General features: G+C 45.2%; 1 protein-coding gene across 2 annotated transcripts in view; it reads left to right on the top strand.

Annotated features, from left to right (window-relative positions):
* LOC135558607 (chromodomain-helicase-DNA-binding protein 7-like) overlaps positions 1-15,640 on the top strand; it is a 117,077-nt gene that overhangs the window by 21,708 nt on the left and 79,729 nt on the right. For both annotated transcript variants that reach the window (XM_064992536.1, XM_064992535.1), the window contains exons 2-3: positions 4,569-6,539; positions 10,321-10,703. In XM_064992536.1, coding sequence (XP_064848608.1) covers positions 4,731-6,539; positions 10,321-10,703 — 2,192 coding nt within the window. In that variant the 5' untranslated portion in view covers positions 4,569-4,730. The remainder of the gene's footprint in view (positions 1-4,568; positions 6,540-10,320; positions 10,704-15,640) is intronic.

Below are 15,640 nucleotides of genomic sequence, written 5' to 3'. Positions count from 1 at the left end.
CCCGGTTTCTCACACCTCCGTAATAACCCCTGCTCATCTGATTAGAGCTCAGGGGATGAGCAGGTTGAGGACACACACACACACAGCTACTCTAAAATATATGTGCATACACTCACTCCCTTACACATTCACATTCTGAATCTTTGCCTCTTTCTCTCCTTCCCTCTCTCTCTGCCCAACAAAACACACACTTGAGCAGGTGGCTCCCTCCTTGTATTTTCACATCTGCCGGGCTGATCTGGCAGCTGCTGCTGTTTAAACACCCCTGCTTCTGCCCAGGCCTTTGTTCTTTCCCTAAAGAATGAATGGGTTTAGGTTTGGTGCCTGTCTTTCTCTGTGTCGGAAGAAAATCTTTTGTTTGAAAGCAAATGGAAACAGAGGTGGGATGGGATGGTGGGGGATGCGATGAAAGGGCCATCTTGTGGGGGGGGTTGCTTACAACTGTTTAAACTGCTGAACATGTGCCACTTTAAACTCCAATTCAGTTAGCAGGAGGTTAAAGAACGGGGGTAAGGTTGCACAATGAGCAGGAGGTTAAAGAACGAGAGGAAGGTTGCACAATGAGCAGGAGGTTAAAGAACGGGAGGAAGGTTGCACAATGAGCAGGAGGTTAAAGAACGGGAGGAAGGTTGCACAATGAGCAGGAGGTTAAAGAACGGGAGGAAGGGTGCACAATGAGCAGGGGGTTAAAGAACGGGAGTAAGGTTGCACAGTGAGCAGGAGGTTAAAGAACTGGAGTAAGGTTGCACAATGGACCTCATCTGTTATAGCCCCTGCTTTGTGCAATTTCTGCCTGAAGACATACCCAAATCTAACAGCCTGTAGCTCAGGCACAGAACCAAGGATATGCATATTCTTGGTATAATTTGAAAGAAAACACTCTAGATCTGGTTTAGATAAAACAATGGAAAAAAACATAGTATTTTTGTATCGTCATCTTTAAAATGAACAAGATAAAACATTCAGATAGGATGATGGGGACAATATCAGTGAAAAATAATAAGAGGGTAACAGTACTTGTACAAAGTTTCAGAATGATAACTTCCAAAATGCTACATGACATTTATCATGAAGTCACCCAGGTGTCCCACACAAGTAGCCCAAATGTACCCATGTGGCCAAATTGGTGAAGGTATACATTTTGAAACATAACTATATACATAATGGCAAAATGGTTCTCTAACACCCCCCCCCCCCCAAAAAAAAAAATTGAGGGGGAAAACTTTCACTATTTGGAAGACCCTCAGTCCTCTATCAATTCAATTTATATAGCCAGAGCCTAAAACCCCAAACAATGCAGGTGTAGAAGCACGGTGGCTAGGAAAAACTCCCTAGAAAGGCAAAAACCTAGAGAGGAACCAGGCTATGAGTGGTGGCCAGTCCTCTTCTAGCTGTACTGGGTGGAGATCAGTGGTTGTAGAGGGTGCAACAGCACAGCACCTCAAGAGTAAAAATGAACAGTTTAGGGTTCCATAGCCGCAGGCAGAACAGTTGAAACTGGAACAGCAGCAAGGCCAGGTGGACTGGGGACAGCAAGGAGTCATCATGCCAGGTAGTCCTGACGCATGGTCCTAGGGCTCAGGTCCTCCTCCGAGAGAGAGAATTAGAGAGAGCATACTTAAACTTCTTGATACTACCCATCCTGGATCCGGGATCGTGAATACAGCCTCAGGCTCATTAGCATAACGCAACGTTAACGATTTATGAAAATCGCAAATGAAATGAAAATAATATGCCTGCTCTCAAGCTTAGCCTTTTCTTAACAACACTGTCATCTCAGATTTTCAAAATATGCTTTTGAACCATAGCAAATCAAGCATTTGTGTAAGAGTATTGCAAGCTAGCTTAGCATTTTGCGTAGCATTTAGCACGCAACATTTTCACAAAAACCAGATAACCAAATAAATAAAATCATTTACCTTTGAAGAACTTCGGATGTTTTCAATGAGGAGACTCTCAGTTACATAGCAAATGTTCAGTTTTTCCTGAAAGAATCTTTGTGTAGGAGAAATCGCTCCGTTTTGTACATCACATTTGCCTACCGAAACGAACCGAAAATTCAGTCACCAAAACGTCAAACTTTTTCCGAATTAACTCCACAATATCGACCGAAACATGGCAAATGTTGTTTAGGATCAATCCTCAAGGTGTTTTTTCACATATCTCTTCATTGATATGCAGTTCGTGGAAGCCTGATTTCCCCTCAGAATCCCATGGAAAAATACCAGCAGCTGAAAATGACGCACCAATTTCGACGGAGGACACCGGGCGGACACCTGGAAAATGTAGTCTCTTATGGTCAATCTTCCAATGATATGCCTACAAATATGTCACAATGCTGCAGACACCTTGGGGAAACGATAGATAGGGCAGGCTCATTCCTGTCGCATTCACAGCCATATAAGGAGACAATGGAAAACAGAGCCTCAAAAATCCTGCTAATTTCCTGGTTGCCGTTTCATCTTGGTTTTGCCTGTAGCTCCTGTTCTAGGGCACTCACAGACAGTATCTTTGCAGTTCTGGAAAATTCAGAGTTTTTTTCTTTCCAAAGCTATCAATTATATGCATAGAAGAGCATCTTTTTGTGACAAAATATCTTGTTTAAAACAGGAACGTTTTTCATCCAAAAATGAAATGGCGCACCCAGAGTTTCAAGAGGTAAAATTCACACATGACATCGGATAAGACAGAAGAAGTACTCCAGATATAACAAACTGACCCTAGCCCCCCGACACAAACTGCTGCAGCGTAAATACTGGAGGCTGGGACAGGAGGGGTCAGGAGACACTGTAGCCCCATCCGATGAGACCCCCGGACAGGGCCAAACAAAGGATATAACCCCACCCACTTTGCCAAAGCTCCACACAATATTGTGCTGCTGATGCCAGGTGCCATAGCAGTCTCTTTCTGCTGTAAAGAAGGGGGACCAAGCATGTGGCGCATGTGATATGGGACTTAATTTTGCAAAGAACACAGCGACGCCTCCATGCTGTGCCTTTTTTGCCCTGAGGCACATCCATGCCTGCAGAAATACATTTGGGCAGATGAACACCACTTGTGGCAGGAGCTGGATGAACCAGCTTCAGTGGGGGATGGAAACCTTGGCCCTGGGGGCTGCCATTCGGAGTCAGTGTCACTGTGAAAGAAAATGTTCAGTTAGAATAGTTTCACATGAGCCCTGTATCAACAGGTATAATAAACAGAGATATATATATATATATAATCTCTGAGTACAGGGAACATAAGGTTGAATATATTATTATGACCTGCTAGATCTACTGTCTCTTATATTATGACAGACCAGTTGTATCTACTGTCTCCATTTCACTTTGGTCATTGTTGTGGGCCTGCCCTCCCCTCAACAGCCTCAAATAGGCTATTTCATGTGGGTTGGGGTGGGGTGGCACACGCATCTCACATTTCATGACATTACATGTTTATATATTGCTTCTAAAATAAATAAAAAAATCACATATTTTAATTATTAATTTCAAACAAGGGCATTAGCATGATAATAACTTACCAGTCCAAAACGATGTCCTCTCCCGTTCAAAAAATATTCCTCCACAATCGCTAAATGAATCGTCCTACAATTTGTCTCACTTTCCCAATCAATTTATTCTAAAATTGTGTGTATATCTAGACTTAGATTTAGCTTTCCCTGACTTTGTCGTCATACTGATTTTGATATATATATATATAAACAGCTGAATCTGCGCATTTACCAAACAATGCAGTGCGTAATATGTGATTCTCCTTCCGGTATGAAACTTTAGTAGCGAGTTACTCTCTTTACGCTGGAGCTTACTACATGGGTTGGTCTTGCAACACATTAACATGACCTATTGCCATTTACCTCAGCTCATTGGCTATCTACCCAGCTAGATTTCAAGACTATCAGTGGTCATTGGGTTAAAATACAGTCAATCAACGAAACAGCGGGCAAATCATTGGTGCACAATGATGTCATCAAATCGGTTTCTTTCAGGCTATACGTTCCGCAAAATGACCAATCAGGTTTGATTGTGTTACAAACAAACCAGTTGATTACAGTGAAACCAAACATGACTGGAAAAGTCACGTTCTGTGTGGGTTATTTACCTGGAATGTGTCGTCAAATGGAATGAGACGGAATTCACGACGTAAGCGGTTCACAAAGTGTTTCGTGTTAGGCTATAAAAACAGATTTTATCAAACAAAAGATCATTCATTGTGTAACAATGAGCATTGGAATTGCAAACAGACGAAGATCGTCAAAGGTAAACTATTTTAATGCAGTTTGTGATTGTTATGCCTGTGCTGGTTGAAATAAAAAAAATTATGGGGCTCAATGCTCAGATAATCGCATCGTATTCTTTCGCAGTAAATCCTTTTTTAAATCTGACAACGCAGTTGGATTAGCAAGATTCTAGGCTTTCAATACATGTGAGACAGTTGTATTTTCATGAATGTTTAATATGACTATTTATGCGATCACCGTATGTTGTGGAATTTCAGCCCGCTAGCGGGTTCCGTGCTCAGAGAGGTTGACACTCTGTTCTTATCTCTCTCTCCTCCTCTCCCTCCAGGTCCTGTAACCTTTCTTTGCCTGACTCTGCATTCTCATTCTCTGGGAGAATTAGGGAAATATGGAGTGACATGCTGCAGATTAGTTAGCGGATTAGAGGCTTTGAGGTCATCCACCTCTGTGTGAGCGCAGGTTCCCTAGAGCCTCATTCCCCCCAGCAGCAATGGCTGACCCGGGGATGTTGAGCCTGTTTGGGGATGATGCCAACCTGTTCTCAGACGGGTTGGAGGGCCTGGGGGACTGTGGCTTCCCCCAGGGCCAGCCCAACCCCATAGGACAGCAGGAGCACCAGGGCTACGGGTCGCTCTCCTCCAACTCACTCCACCACCCCTCGCAGGGCGGACCCGGACAGCCCAAGATGGGCCACCCCTACGACCCCTTTGCAGGCTACGAGCAGCAGCAGGGCAACGGTCCCGCCGTCAACGGCATGGTGACCCCGCACTCGCGCTACCACAACAGCCCCCAACAACCCGGGGGGGGGCACCATGTCTACCCCAGAGCCCAAGGCGATGGGCACGGGCAGTCCTTCCCTGACGGAGGAGCCGTATGGGGCCCCCAGACTGGCCCCGGGCAGGGCAGGCCTCCATTCCAGCAGCAACAGGCATCCCCCCAGGGCCCCTCCCACCAGCAACACGGCCCCTCTGGGCCCCAGGCCCCCTCCCACCAGCAGCACGGACCCTCTGGGCCCCAGGCCCCCTCCCACCAGCAGCACGACCCCTCAGGGCCCCAGGACCACGGCCACCGTATGGGCCCCTACATGGGCCGGTCCGACTATGCCACTATGCAGGGCCACCCTGGCCAGACCCAGACGCCACCCAGGATCAACCACTTCCCTCCGGGCATGGGCCAGGAGCCCAACCTCTACATGGGCCACGTGGGGCTCCAGCAGAACTCCAGCATGACGGGCCACCCGGCACAGCAACAGCAGCCCCCCCAGCAGTTTCTCCACCGGCCCGGCCAGGGCCCTGTTCACACCCAGGACCACATGGCCTCCCACACCTCTCACCAGCAGCACCAGGGCTTGGCCGGGAGGCCACACCAGAACATGGGGTTTAACATGCACGGCCAGGCAGCCTCTCCTGGTGCTGTAACCAGCTCAGGGCCGTACCCCCCCTACCCCCATTACGGCAACCTTAATCAGGGATTAGCCGGCAGTGCAGGGATGAGTCCCGGCATGAGCCTCAGCAGCAACAACAACAGTAGTGCAAGCGGGCCTATGGGGACAGACCAAGTCCAGTGTTACCCCAACGCAGGGGGTGGCCCACAGTGCTACCCGGATCCTCAGGTACACCAGCAGCCTGTCCACCCCAACCCAATCACCGGCCAGCCCATGCACCCCTCCCAGGCCCAGGCCACCCCCCATAAGCAGCCCCACCTCCCCACACCACCTCATGGATCTTACGGCTCTCCCACCTCCCCCATGAAGGGCATGGGAACCACTGCGGTCACACCTCCGCCTCAACAGGTCCGACCCCCTAGTGCAGGTCTTGCTCCCGAGGTAGGGGGGTACCCCGGAGTGCCACTCCAGGCCCCTAACCCCATGGCCCCCCCTCAGAGAAACACCACTCCCCTGGGCGTGCAGCAACCACAACATCATTCCCAGCACCTCTCCCACCCACAGCAGCACCCCCACATGCCCCAGAGCCAGCAGCTCTACCAGGGTATGTCCCCCAACCAAATAGGCCCTCTCGACCAGGTGAGACCTCCAGGTCCTATGGCCCACGGTGAGCATCCAGGACCACAGAACCAGCGGCTGCTCACCCCCCAGCAACAGGCACCCAAATCTGGGCTGCAGCCTCCTCCCATGGCCTTCCAGCAGCAGGTGCACCCAGCCCAGACCGCTTTGCCCCCATCGCAGGCTCAGACACATCTGGCCGGCCCCCACCACCAGAGCTCCCCACCCAACCAGCCACCTTGGGCGCCGGCAGGACACCAGTCGCCTCCAACCCCCCAGAAAGTGCCTCACATTCAGGTGAGTTTGCTTTGATGTTTGTGTGTGTGGGGTTTTTTGCGAGTTTGTTTTCAGGTGCGTATTTGTGTGTGTGGGAGAGTGGGTGCATGACATTTAAAAACTCAGCGTTCCTCTGTTGATTGGGGGTTTTGAGGTGTTTGTGTGTGGGGAAATAGATTTTTACAGCTGTTTGTTTCCTCTCCACTGCATATCCTGGCCCTCCCCAAGATCCAGGCGCCACTGTGCTAATCTCCTAACCCCCTCCCATCCCCACCCCCTCTCTGAGTGGGAATACTCCCTTCCTGCTCTCTAAGAATCTCTCCTCTCCAGTCTGCTCTCTTTCCGCCCGCTCTGCTCTCTCTCCCTCTATTCCTTCTCGCTCTCTGTGTGTGTTTGCCTTGTCTGTCTCTGAGGACTCATGCGTGAGTTAATGGTGTACAGCAGGATGTGCCCTGTCGGGGAGGGGGAAAGGGGGCGGAGAAGAGAGGATGGGGCAGCCGGAGGGGAGTGGAGGTTAGCAGCTCTCAATAACTCACTCTGTGTGTGTTTGTGTGTCAGTCACGTGTCCTGCGTTCCATTAGCTTGTTTTGTGCTCAAAGCCGCCGCCTCTGCTGACCCATTAACATACAATGGTCGCACCGTGGCAGCGCACACATCCAGCACTTAGCATCTCTATTAGGCGTCTTCCTCATTCACACCATCGTTGCCACTCTCCAGTCCTCTTCCCCTTTACCAGTGTCCCCCTCCCCCATCCTCCCGATACTGGGGCTCTGATTGGGGAGTTTTGTGGTTGACATTTAAGATGTCGGAGTTAATTTGTCCAATGCGAATGACCTAGATGTTAGGCACACAGTTAAGTCTCATAGCATCGCTTTGGTGCGCTTTGGTCCCTGGCTGCAAGAACATACCCCCATTATCTCTTAGTCTGGCTCTGGGGAATGTGCCCAGAGGATGTCTGACCATGATGGTGTTTTCTGATGCGTGGTCGTGGTAGCCGTCTCGCAGTACTCTCTCTGGTTATAGGGTGGCATGCAGGGCTACGTATTCCTAAATGTCTGAGACCACCTCCTGCAGCTCTTAGCCGTGTCTGCGCTGTATGCTGTAATATGGTTATGGGTGTGTAGTGCACACTGCACTGGGCTACCTACGTACTCTTAAAAAGCTAGTCAGCAGCTCAAGGTCGCTGAGCTGGTTCCATGACCTTTGGAGCTGCTTGCTATATAGAACGCTCACAAGATAGGGTGTGTGACACATCTAAATATCACTATTGGCCATCCCACCTCTAGGGCCTTTTACATATGGTAGGTTTTTAAAGGACCATAGAGTTTGGTCTGCTTTGCGTTTTCTTTTTGCCATATAAAAAATATTGCCATACTGCTATTGTCACATCACTAGCATTGTCCGTCCTATGGCTCTTTCAAGGAATACTGAATATAACATTTAAAAAAAACATTTGTAGCGTCTCGATTAGAGGTCGACCGATTGATTTTTCAATACCAATTATTGGAGGACCAAATAGAGCTGATACCGATTTATCAGCATTTTATTTATATATATATATATATTTTAAATTAAATGTAAAATTTAATTTAGAAAATATATGTTATTTTTATAATATTGTAATAATGACAATTACTGAATGAACACTTTTTATTTTAACTTAATATAAGACATAAATAAAATCGATTTAGTCTAAAATAATGAAACATGTTCAATTTGGTTTAAATAATGCAGAAACAGTGTTGAAGAAAGTAAAAGTGCAATATGTGCCATGTAAGAGAGCCAACGTTTAAGTTTCTTGCTCAGAACATGAGAACATATGAAAGCTGATGGTTCCTTTTAACATGAGTCTTCAATAGTCCCAGTTCTGAAGTTTTAGGTTGTAGTTATTATAGGACTATTTCCCTCTATTCCATTTGTATTTCATTAACCTTTGACTATTGGATGTTCTTATAGGCACTTTAGTATTGCCAGCCTAATCTCGGGAGTTGATAGGCTTGAAGTCATAAACAGTGCTGTGCTTCAGGAATTGCGAAAAGCTGCTGGCAAATGGAGGAAAGTGTGGTTTGAATGAATGCTTACGAGCCTGCTGCTGCCTACCGCCACTCAGTCAGACTGCTCTATCAAATCATAGACTCAATTATTATAAACACACAGAAATATGAGCCTTAGGTCATTAATATGGTCAAATCCGGAAACTATCATTTCAAAAAAACAAAAGTTATTCTTTCAGTGAAATACGGAACTGTTCCATATTTTATCGAATGGGTGGCAACCCTAAGTCTAAACATTGCTCTTACGTTGCACAACCTTCAATGTTGTGTCGTAATTATGTAATATTCTGGCAAATGATGGTCTTTGTTAGGAAGAAATGGTCTTCCACAGTTCGTAACGAGCCAGGCGACCCGAACTGCTGCATATACCCTTGCACTGAACGCAAGACAAGTGACACAATTTCAGGCACCACATTGATTATATGCAACGCAGGACAAGCCAGGTAAACTAGTAATATCATCAAGCATGTGTAGTTAACTAGTGATTGTTACCCAACACCCTGATAGTGTTGGGTATGAAAGACCACAGCCACTCAACAGCGGTGGCAGGCCTCTGCTCTGCTCCTTTAAGGAGTATTTAGCTTCGAGAGCGAGCACTTTGGCTGTCAGATTAACCGACAAGTCACTCTTCCCCCTCCGAGAGATGAAACCCAATACCGTCCGTATCGTATTCGTCACTGCTGCTGTCACATTAGTGATGCAGTAAGTGTGCGCACCGGGCCCATTGTCATTCATGGGATTGATTATCGGGGAAGCTGGGCAAGAGGAGACATTTATCCATTTAAAGCAGCAGCTCTCCTCTCTCGCCTTGCTCTCTTTCTATGGTCGGCCTGTCTTCTGCACACCTCTGTTTGGGGATGGGCGTAAACGCTTTCTCTGTGACCTTGGTGATGTTTGGCATGCACCATGCAACCAATCTGTCTGCTCGCCTGTTTACAGGAAATTTGCATTCGACTGCCGCAGTTGATGTGGTTTCTCAAGTTTTGTCTTTGAGTGAACTGCGGGCCTCCGGGATAAAGCAAGTGCTCTACAAACAGAACCTCACATCTTTCATTCTTCTGAATTTTCTTTCTTTCACTCTACTGTCTTTAGTGGAAACACTTGCACACACTTGAACTAGCTCAGACTAGGGTGTTGTTTTCGAAGACTCCTTTTGGAGAGCAGTGTGGCATATTGCAGTACATTTGCTGATGTCCATAAATGCTGCCCCTTCCCCCTCCCAGCTGAAAGCCCCAAACAGCTGCCAACTGGTTCCCTATCAGCCCAGCTCTGCTGGGGCTGTGGTGGGGAGAGGGCCAGCGCAGTCTCTATAGGAATAGAGGTTAGACAAGAATTTCCAAGTCCCTCTTTAGGATTTGAGGCTAGAGGAGTCCTAGCCCCGCACTCTCTTTAGGTATATAATTCTCAATTGAACCAGCAGTCTGAATAAATTACATGTTTTGTCTCTATAGGTTTAAGTTAGACATTTGCTCTTTCTCTATTGAGCTATATATTATCGTTGTCACTGTGCTGAACTTAAGAATAGTATAAAGCTAGTAATGGTCATATGGAGATAAAGTTAAGGACTCAGGTAAGCAGTGGAAATTTGACTTGAGGTTTAAACAGTTTTTGTTAAGATTTGAACAAAAGATATTTGCCACGAGGAGTTTGTTGTCTGATGAACCGTCTCAGAGCGGTTGGTTGGTTTTTGTTTCTCCTGCTGCCAAAAATATTTACTAGTTTATTATTCCTTCCCCTTCTCCTGGCAGTATTCTACGTCATCTGAGATGACAGCTTCTGACAGGACACCCGCTTCGGGGGTTAACCTCCAGCCAGCCAACCGTGACAAGAAGCCCACCGAGCAGAAACCAAAAAAGAAGAAAGCGATGGTGGAGGGGGAAAAGAAGCCCAAAAAGAAGAAAGGATGTATAGAGGAATGTGGCAAGGAGGGGAAACGAAAGGTCGGGGACGGTCCCTGTGCGGAGGTTAACTGTCTGACAGGTGCCCTGGAGGAATCGCTTGTGGTGAAGACAAAGAGGAAACCAAAGGAGCCTAAAGAGCCCAAGACTCTGAAAACACCCAAGACCCCCAAAGAGCCCAAGGAGAAGGCCAAGAGCACTACCCCCAAGGTCAAGATGCCCAAGAAGCCCAGGTAGGTTACTTTTGCTTTACATAAACTAAATGTACTAAATGTCACTTTAGTTTAGGCCTAACTAATTATACCAGCACTACACAAGCTAGGCTAGATCTAGGCCATTTATACCAACACAACATTAGCTAGGCTAGATCTAGGCAGGGCCCATACCTCAAAGCCAGCTTCTCTGTTACTACTTTTATTGAATGCTTTGAATGAGAGCTTTGGTGTTCCTCAGGGATCAGTATTCACTCCGGTGTGAATGTGTTTTGGCTAGGGTCTTAAAGCTGATTTGTGTTCAGGTCAGTATTTATGCTTTTAGGACTTTGTTGGATAAACATTACTCTCAAGTCGACTTGGAATTGATAACGCATACTCATCAGCAACTTAATTTCCAAGATCAGAGATTTGATCTACGTTTCATTGGCCTGTTTCCCAGGCCATATGGGAGGATCACCTTATCAATGTTGCCAATTTCGCGACTTTGTAGCTATATTTACAGAGTTTTCAAACCTTTCCAGCGACGTTTATTGGTAAGTGTCTAGCAACAAATATACAGCTACATTTCAGTCTGCCTTTGGAGATTTTTGACAGTGGGTATTTATGGTTTTTATGACGTCGCGGCAATGGCAAACGTCATCTAGCGACAAATCAAGGAGCCAGTAGCAAAAATTGTTGCTATTACTGCAGCTGAGCTGTGCGGCACTCTTTATACCACCCCTCACTCATGTGACCAGTCAGTGAGAAACACAGGTTAAGACCCAGAGTTCGCTAACTCCTAGGTGGATGAGGAGTGAGGTCCATGGTCTTAGTACATGTAAGGGGGTGGGGGGGGGTTGTTTTAAAAAAATGCTGTGGTTTTGTGATCTGCGGGAAATGTCTAATGTGGTCATACATTTGGCAGGAGGTTAAGTGCAGCTCAGTTTCCACCTCATTTTGTGGACAGTTGGGAAATATCCTGTCTGCCTATGGTTACCTTTTTCAATAGCAAGGCAATGCTCACTGAATCGGCACATGATAAAGGATTTTGGGTCAGTCAGTGGTCAGGTATTCTGCTACTGTATATTCTCTGTTTAGGGCCAAATATCATTCCAATCTTGCTCGGTTTTCTTGTTAATTTCTTTCCAGTGTGTGAAATAGGTATCCTTTTTGCTTTTTCATAATTTGGTTGGGTCCAATTGTTGCTGTCCTGGGGGTCTGTGGTGTCTGTCTGTGAACAGAACCAGCGGTTTGAGGGGACTTTTCTCTAGGTTAATCACTGTAGTTGAGGGCTTTGTGGTGAAATGTGTGGGCATCACTTCCTTTTTAGGTGGTTGTAGAATGTAACGGCTCTTTTCTGGATTTTGATAACTAGTATAGTCCCAATTCTGCTCTGAATGCATTGTTTGGGGTTTTCTGTTGTACATTTAAGTATATTTTTGCAGAATTCTGCATGCAGATTCTCAATTGAGTGTTTGTCACATTTTGTTAATTCTTGGTTGGGGAGTGGACCTCAGACATCACAACAATAGAGTGCAATGGGTTCTATAACTGATTTGAAGTATATATATGTTTTGCCAGATCCTAATTGGGATGTCGAGTTTTATGTTCCTTTTGATGGCATGAAGGCCCTTGTCTCAACTTACACAAGGCTGTGAACGATCTAACTGTGGTGGTGTTTAGGCCGAGGTAGATGTAATTATACAGTGCCTTGCGAAAGTATTCGGCCCCCTTGAACTTTGCGACCTTTTGCCACATTTCAGGCTTCAAACATAAAGATATAAAACTGTATTTTTTTGTGAAGAATCAACAACAAGTGGGACACAATCATGAAGTGGAAAGGCATTTATTGGATATTTCAAACTTTTTTAACAAATCAAAAACTGAAAAATTGGGCGTGCAAAATTATTCAGCCCCTTTACTTTCAGTGCAGCAAACTCTCTCAGTGAGGAGAGTTCAGTGAGGATCTCTGAATGATCCAATGTTGACCTAAATGACTAATGATGATAAATACAATCCACCTGTGTGTAATCAAGTCTCCGTATAAATGCACCTGCACTGTGATAGTCTCAGAGGTCCGTTAAAAGCGCAGAGAGCATCATGAAGAACAAGGAACACACCAGGCAGGTCCGAGATACTGTTGTGAAGAAGTTTAAAGCCGGATTTGGATACAAAAAGATTTCCCAACCTTTAAACATCCCAAGGAGCACTGTGCAAGCGATAATATTGAAATGGAAGGAGTATCAGACCACTGCAAATCTACCAAGACCTGGCCGTCCCTCTAAACCTTCAGCTCATACAAGGAGAAGACTGATCAGAGATGCAGCCAAGAGGCCCATGATCACTCTGGATGAACTGCAGAGATCTACAGCTGAGGTGGGAGACTCTGTCCATAGGACAACAATCAGTCGTATAATGCACAAATCTGGCCTTTATGGAAGAGTGGCAAGAAGAAAGCCATTTCTTAAAGATATCCATAAAAAGTGTCGTTTAAAGTTTGCCACAAGCCACCTGGTAGACACACCAAACATGTGGAAGAAGGTGCTCTGGTCAGATGAAACCAAAATTGAACTTTTTGGCAACAATGCAAAACGTTATGTTTGGCGTAAAAGCAACACAGCTCATCACCCTGAACACACCATACCCTCTGTCAACCATGGTGGTGGCAGCATCATGGTTTGGGCCTGCTTTTCTTCAGCAGGGACAGGGAAGATGGTTAAAATTGATGGGAAGATGGATGGAGCCAAATACAGGACCATTCTGGAAGAAAACCTGATGGAGTCTGCAAAAGACCTGAGACTGGGACGGAAATTTGTCTTCCAACAAGACAATGAACCAAAACATAAAGCAAAATCTACAATGGAATGGTTCAAAAATAAACATATCCAGTTGTTAGAATGGCCAAGTCAAAGTCCAGACCTGAATCCAATCGAGAATCTGTGGAAAGTACTGAAATCTGCTTTTGACAAATGCTCTCCATCCAACCTCACTGAGCTCGAGCTGTTTTGCAAGGAGGAATGGGGAAAAAATTCTGTCTCTCGATGTGCAAAACTGATAGACATACCCCAAGCGACTTACAGCTGTAATCGCAGCAAAAGGTGGCGCTACAAAGTATTAACTTAAGGGGGCTGAATCATTTTGCACGCCCAATTTTTCAGTTTTTGATTTGTTAAAAAAGTTTGAAATATCCAATAAATGTCGTTCCACTTCATGATTGTGTCCCACTTGTTGTTGATTCTTCACAAAAAAATAGTTTTATATCTTTATGTTTGAAGCCTGAAATGTGGCAAAAGGTTGCAAAGTTCAAGGGGGGCGAATACTTTCGCAAGGCACTGTATGTGTGCTCTAGGGCAACGGTGTCTAGATTAGAATTTGTACTTTTTGTTCTGGCAACTGGGCCTTTTGGAGCTGCATTATTTGTCGTACTGAGATTCTGTAATTGGCTGGATATATAGGTGCTACTGTAGGCACCAGATCATCTGTAAACAGACATTTGATTTCTCAGTCCAGTATGGGGAGGCCGATTGCTGCTGACTGTTCCAGTGTCCATGCCAATTTATTGATATACCGTATGTTCAGAAAGTATTCATACCCCTTGACTTATTCCACATGTTACAACCTGAATTCAAAATTGATTAAAACCTCTCTGGGATATGGCCAAAAGCCCGTGAAAATGCAGAGCGCCAAATTCAAATAAATTACTATAAAAATCTTTCATGAAATCACACATGTTAGATATCAAATTAAAGCTACACGTGTTGTGAATCTTGTTAACAATTCAGATTTCAAAAAGGCTTTTCGGTGAAAGCAAACAATGCTATTATCTGAGGATAGCACCTCCGTAAACAAAGAGAGAGAACATATTTCAACCCTGCAGGCACGACACAAAACACAAAAATATAAATCATGCCTTACCTTTGACGAGCTTCTTCTGCTGGCACTCCAATATGTCCCATAAACATCACAAATGGTCCTTTTGTTCGATTAATTCCGTCGATATATATATCCAAAATGTAAATTTACTTGGCTCGTTTGAGCCAGAAAAAACACCAGAAACAACACACTTGCACAACGTGACTACAAAATATCTGAAAAGTTACCTGTGAACTTTTATAATACAACTTTAGGTATTTTTTAAAGTAAATAATCGATTAAATTGAGGACTGGAGGATCTGTGTTCAATAAAGGAAGAAAACAAACTGACGCTACCTTTCTGGTCACGCGCATCTATCAAACAGTACACTTGAAGTGACCCTCGTTTTGAACAGGGCTACTTCATTACACAAAGGAAAAACCTCAACCAATTTCTAAAGACTGTCATCCAGTGGAAGCGGTAGGAACGGCAAGAAGGTCCCTTAGAAATCTGGATTCCCAATGAAAATTCATTGAAAAGAGTCACCTCAAAACAATTATGAATGGTTTGTCCTCTGGGTTTTGCCTGCTACATAGGTTCTGTTATACTCACAGACATGATTCAAACAGTTTTAGAAACGTCAGAGTTTTCTATCCAAATCTACTAATAATATGCATTTCTTATCTTCTGGGGATGAGCAGGTAGTTGAATTTGGGCATGCATTTCACCCGGACGTCAAAATACTGCCCCCTGTCACCAAGAAGTTATATACATTTTTTTCAAAGATCTACACATACTACCCCATAATGACAAAGTGAAAACATGTTTTTAGACATTTTTGCAAATCTATTGAAAATTACACCAGGGATGCAAATAATTCACCTTTTTGGCAAAATTTTCCGTTTTTGAATCCGATATAGGTGGCCTATGGGATTTGTGTGACTCCAATGAGAAGTTTGGGAGTGGGGGTGGGTGGCTTTGGCTCACTACTGGCTGTATGCAAACGAGTGATTCGTGTTTGGAGCAATGCTGGCTGTATCCAAGGCTCAGCCAATTATTTGCAGCACACCACTGAAGAGAGAAGAGACAACCAAGTTTCTAGTTACAGCATAGCGCATGCTCT

Source organism: Oncorhynchus masou, chromosome 17 (assembly GCF_036934945.1).
Source record: "Oncorhynchus masou masou isolate Uvic2021 chromosome 17, UVic_Omas_1.1, whole genome shotgun sequence".
Classification (NCBI taxonomy): domain Eukaryota; kingdom Metazoa; phylum Chordata; class Actinopteri; order Salmoniformes; family Salmonidae; genus Oncorhynchus; species Oncorhynchus masou.
The sequence above is the reverse complement of the archived record's forward strand: the minus strand, read 5'-3'. Positions and strand labels throughout refer to the sequence as shown.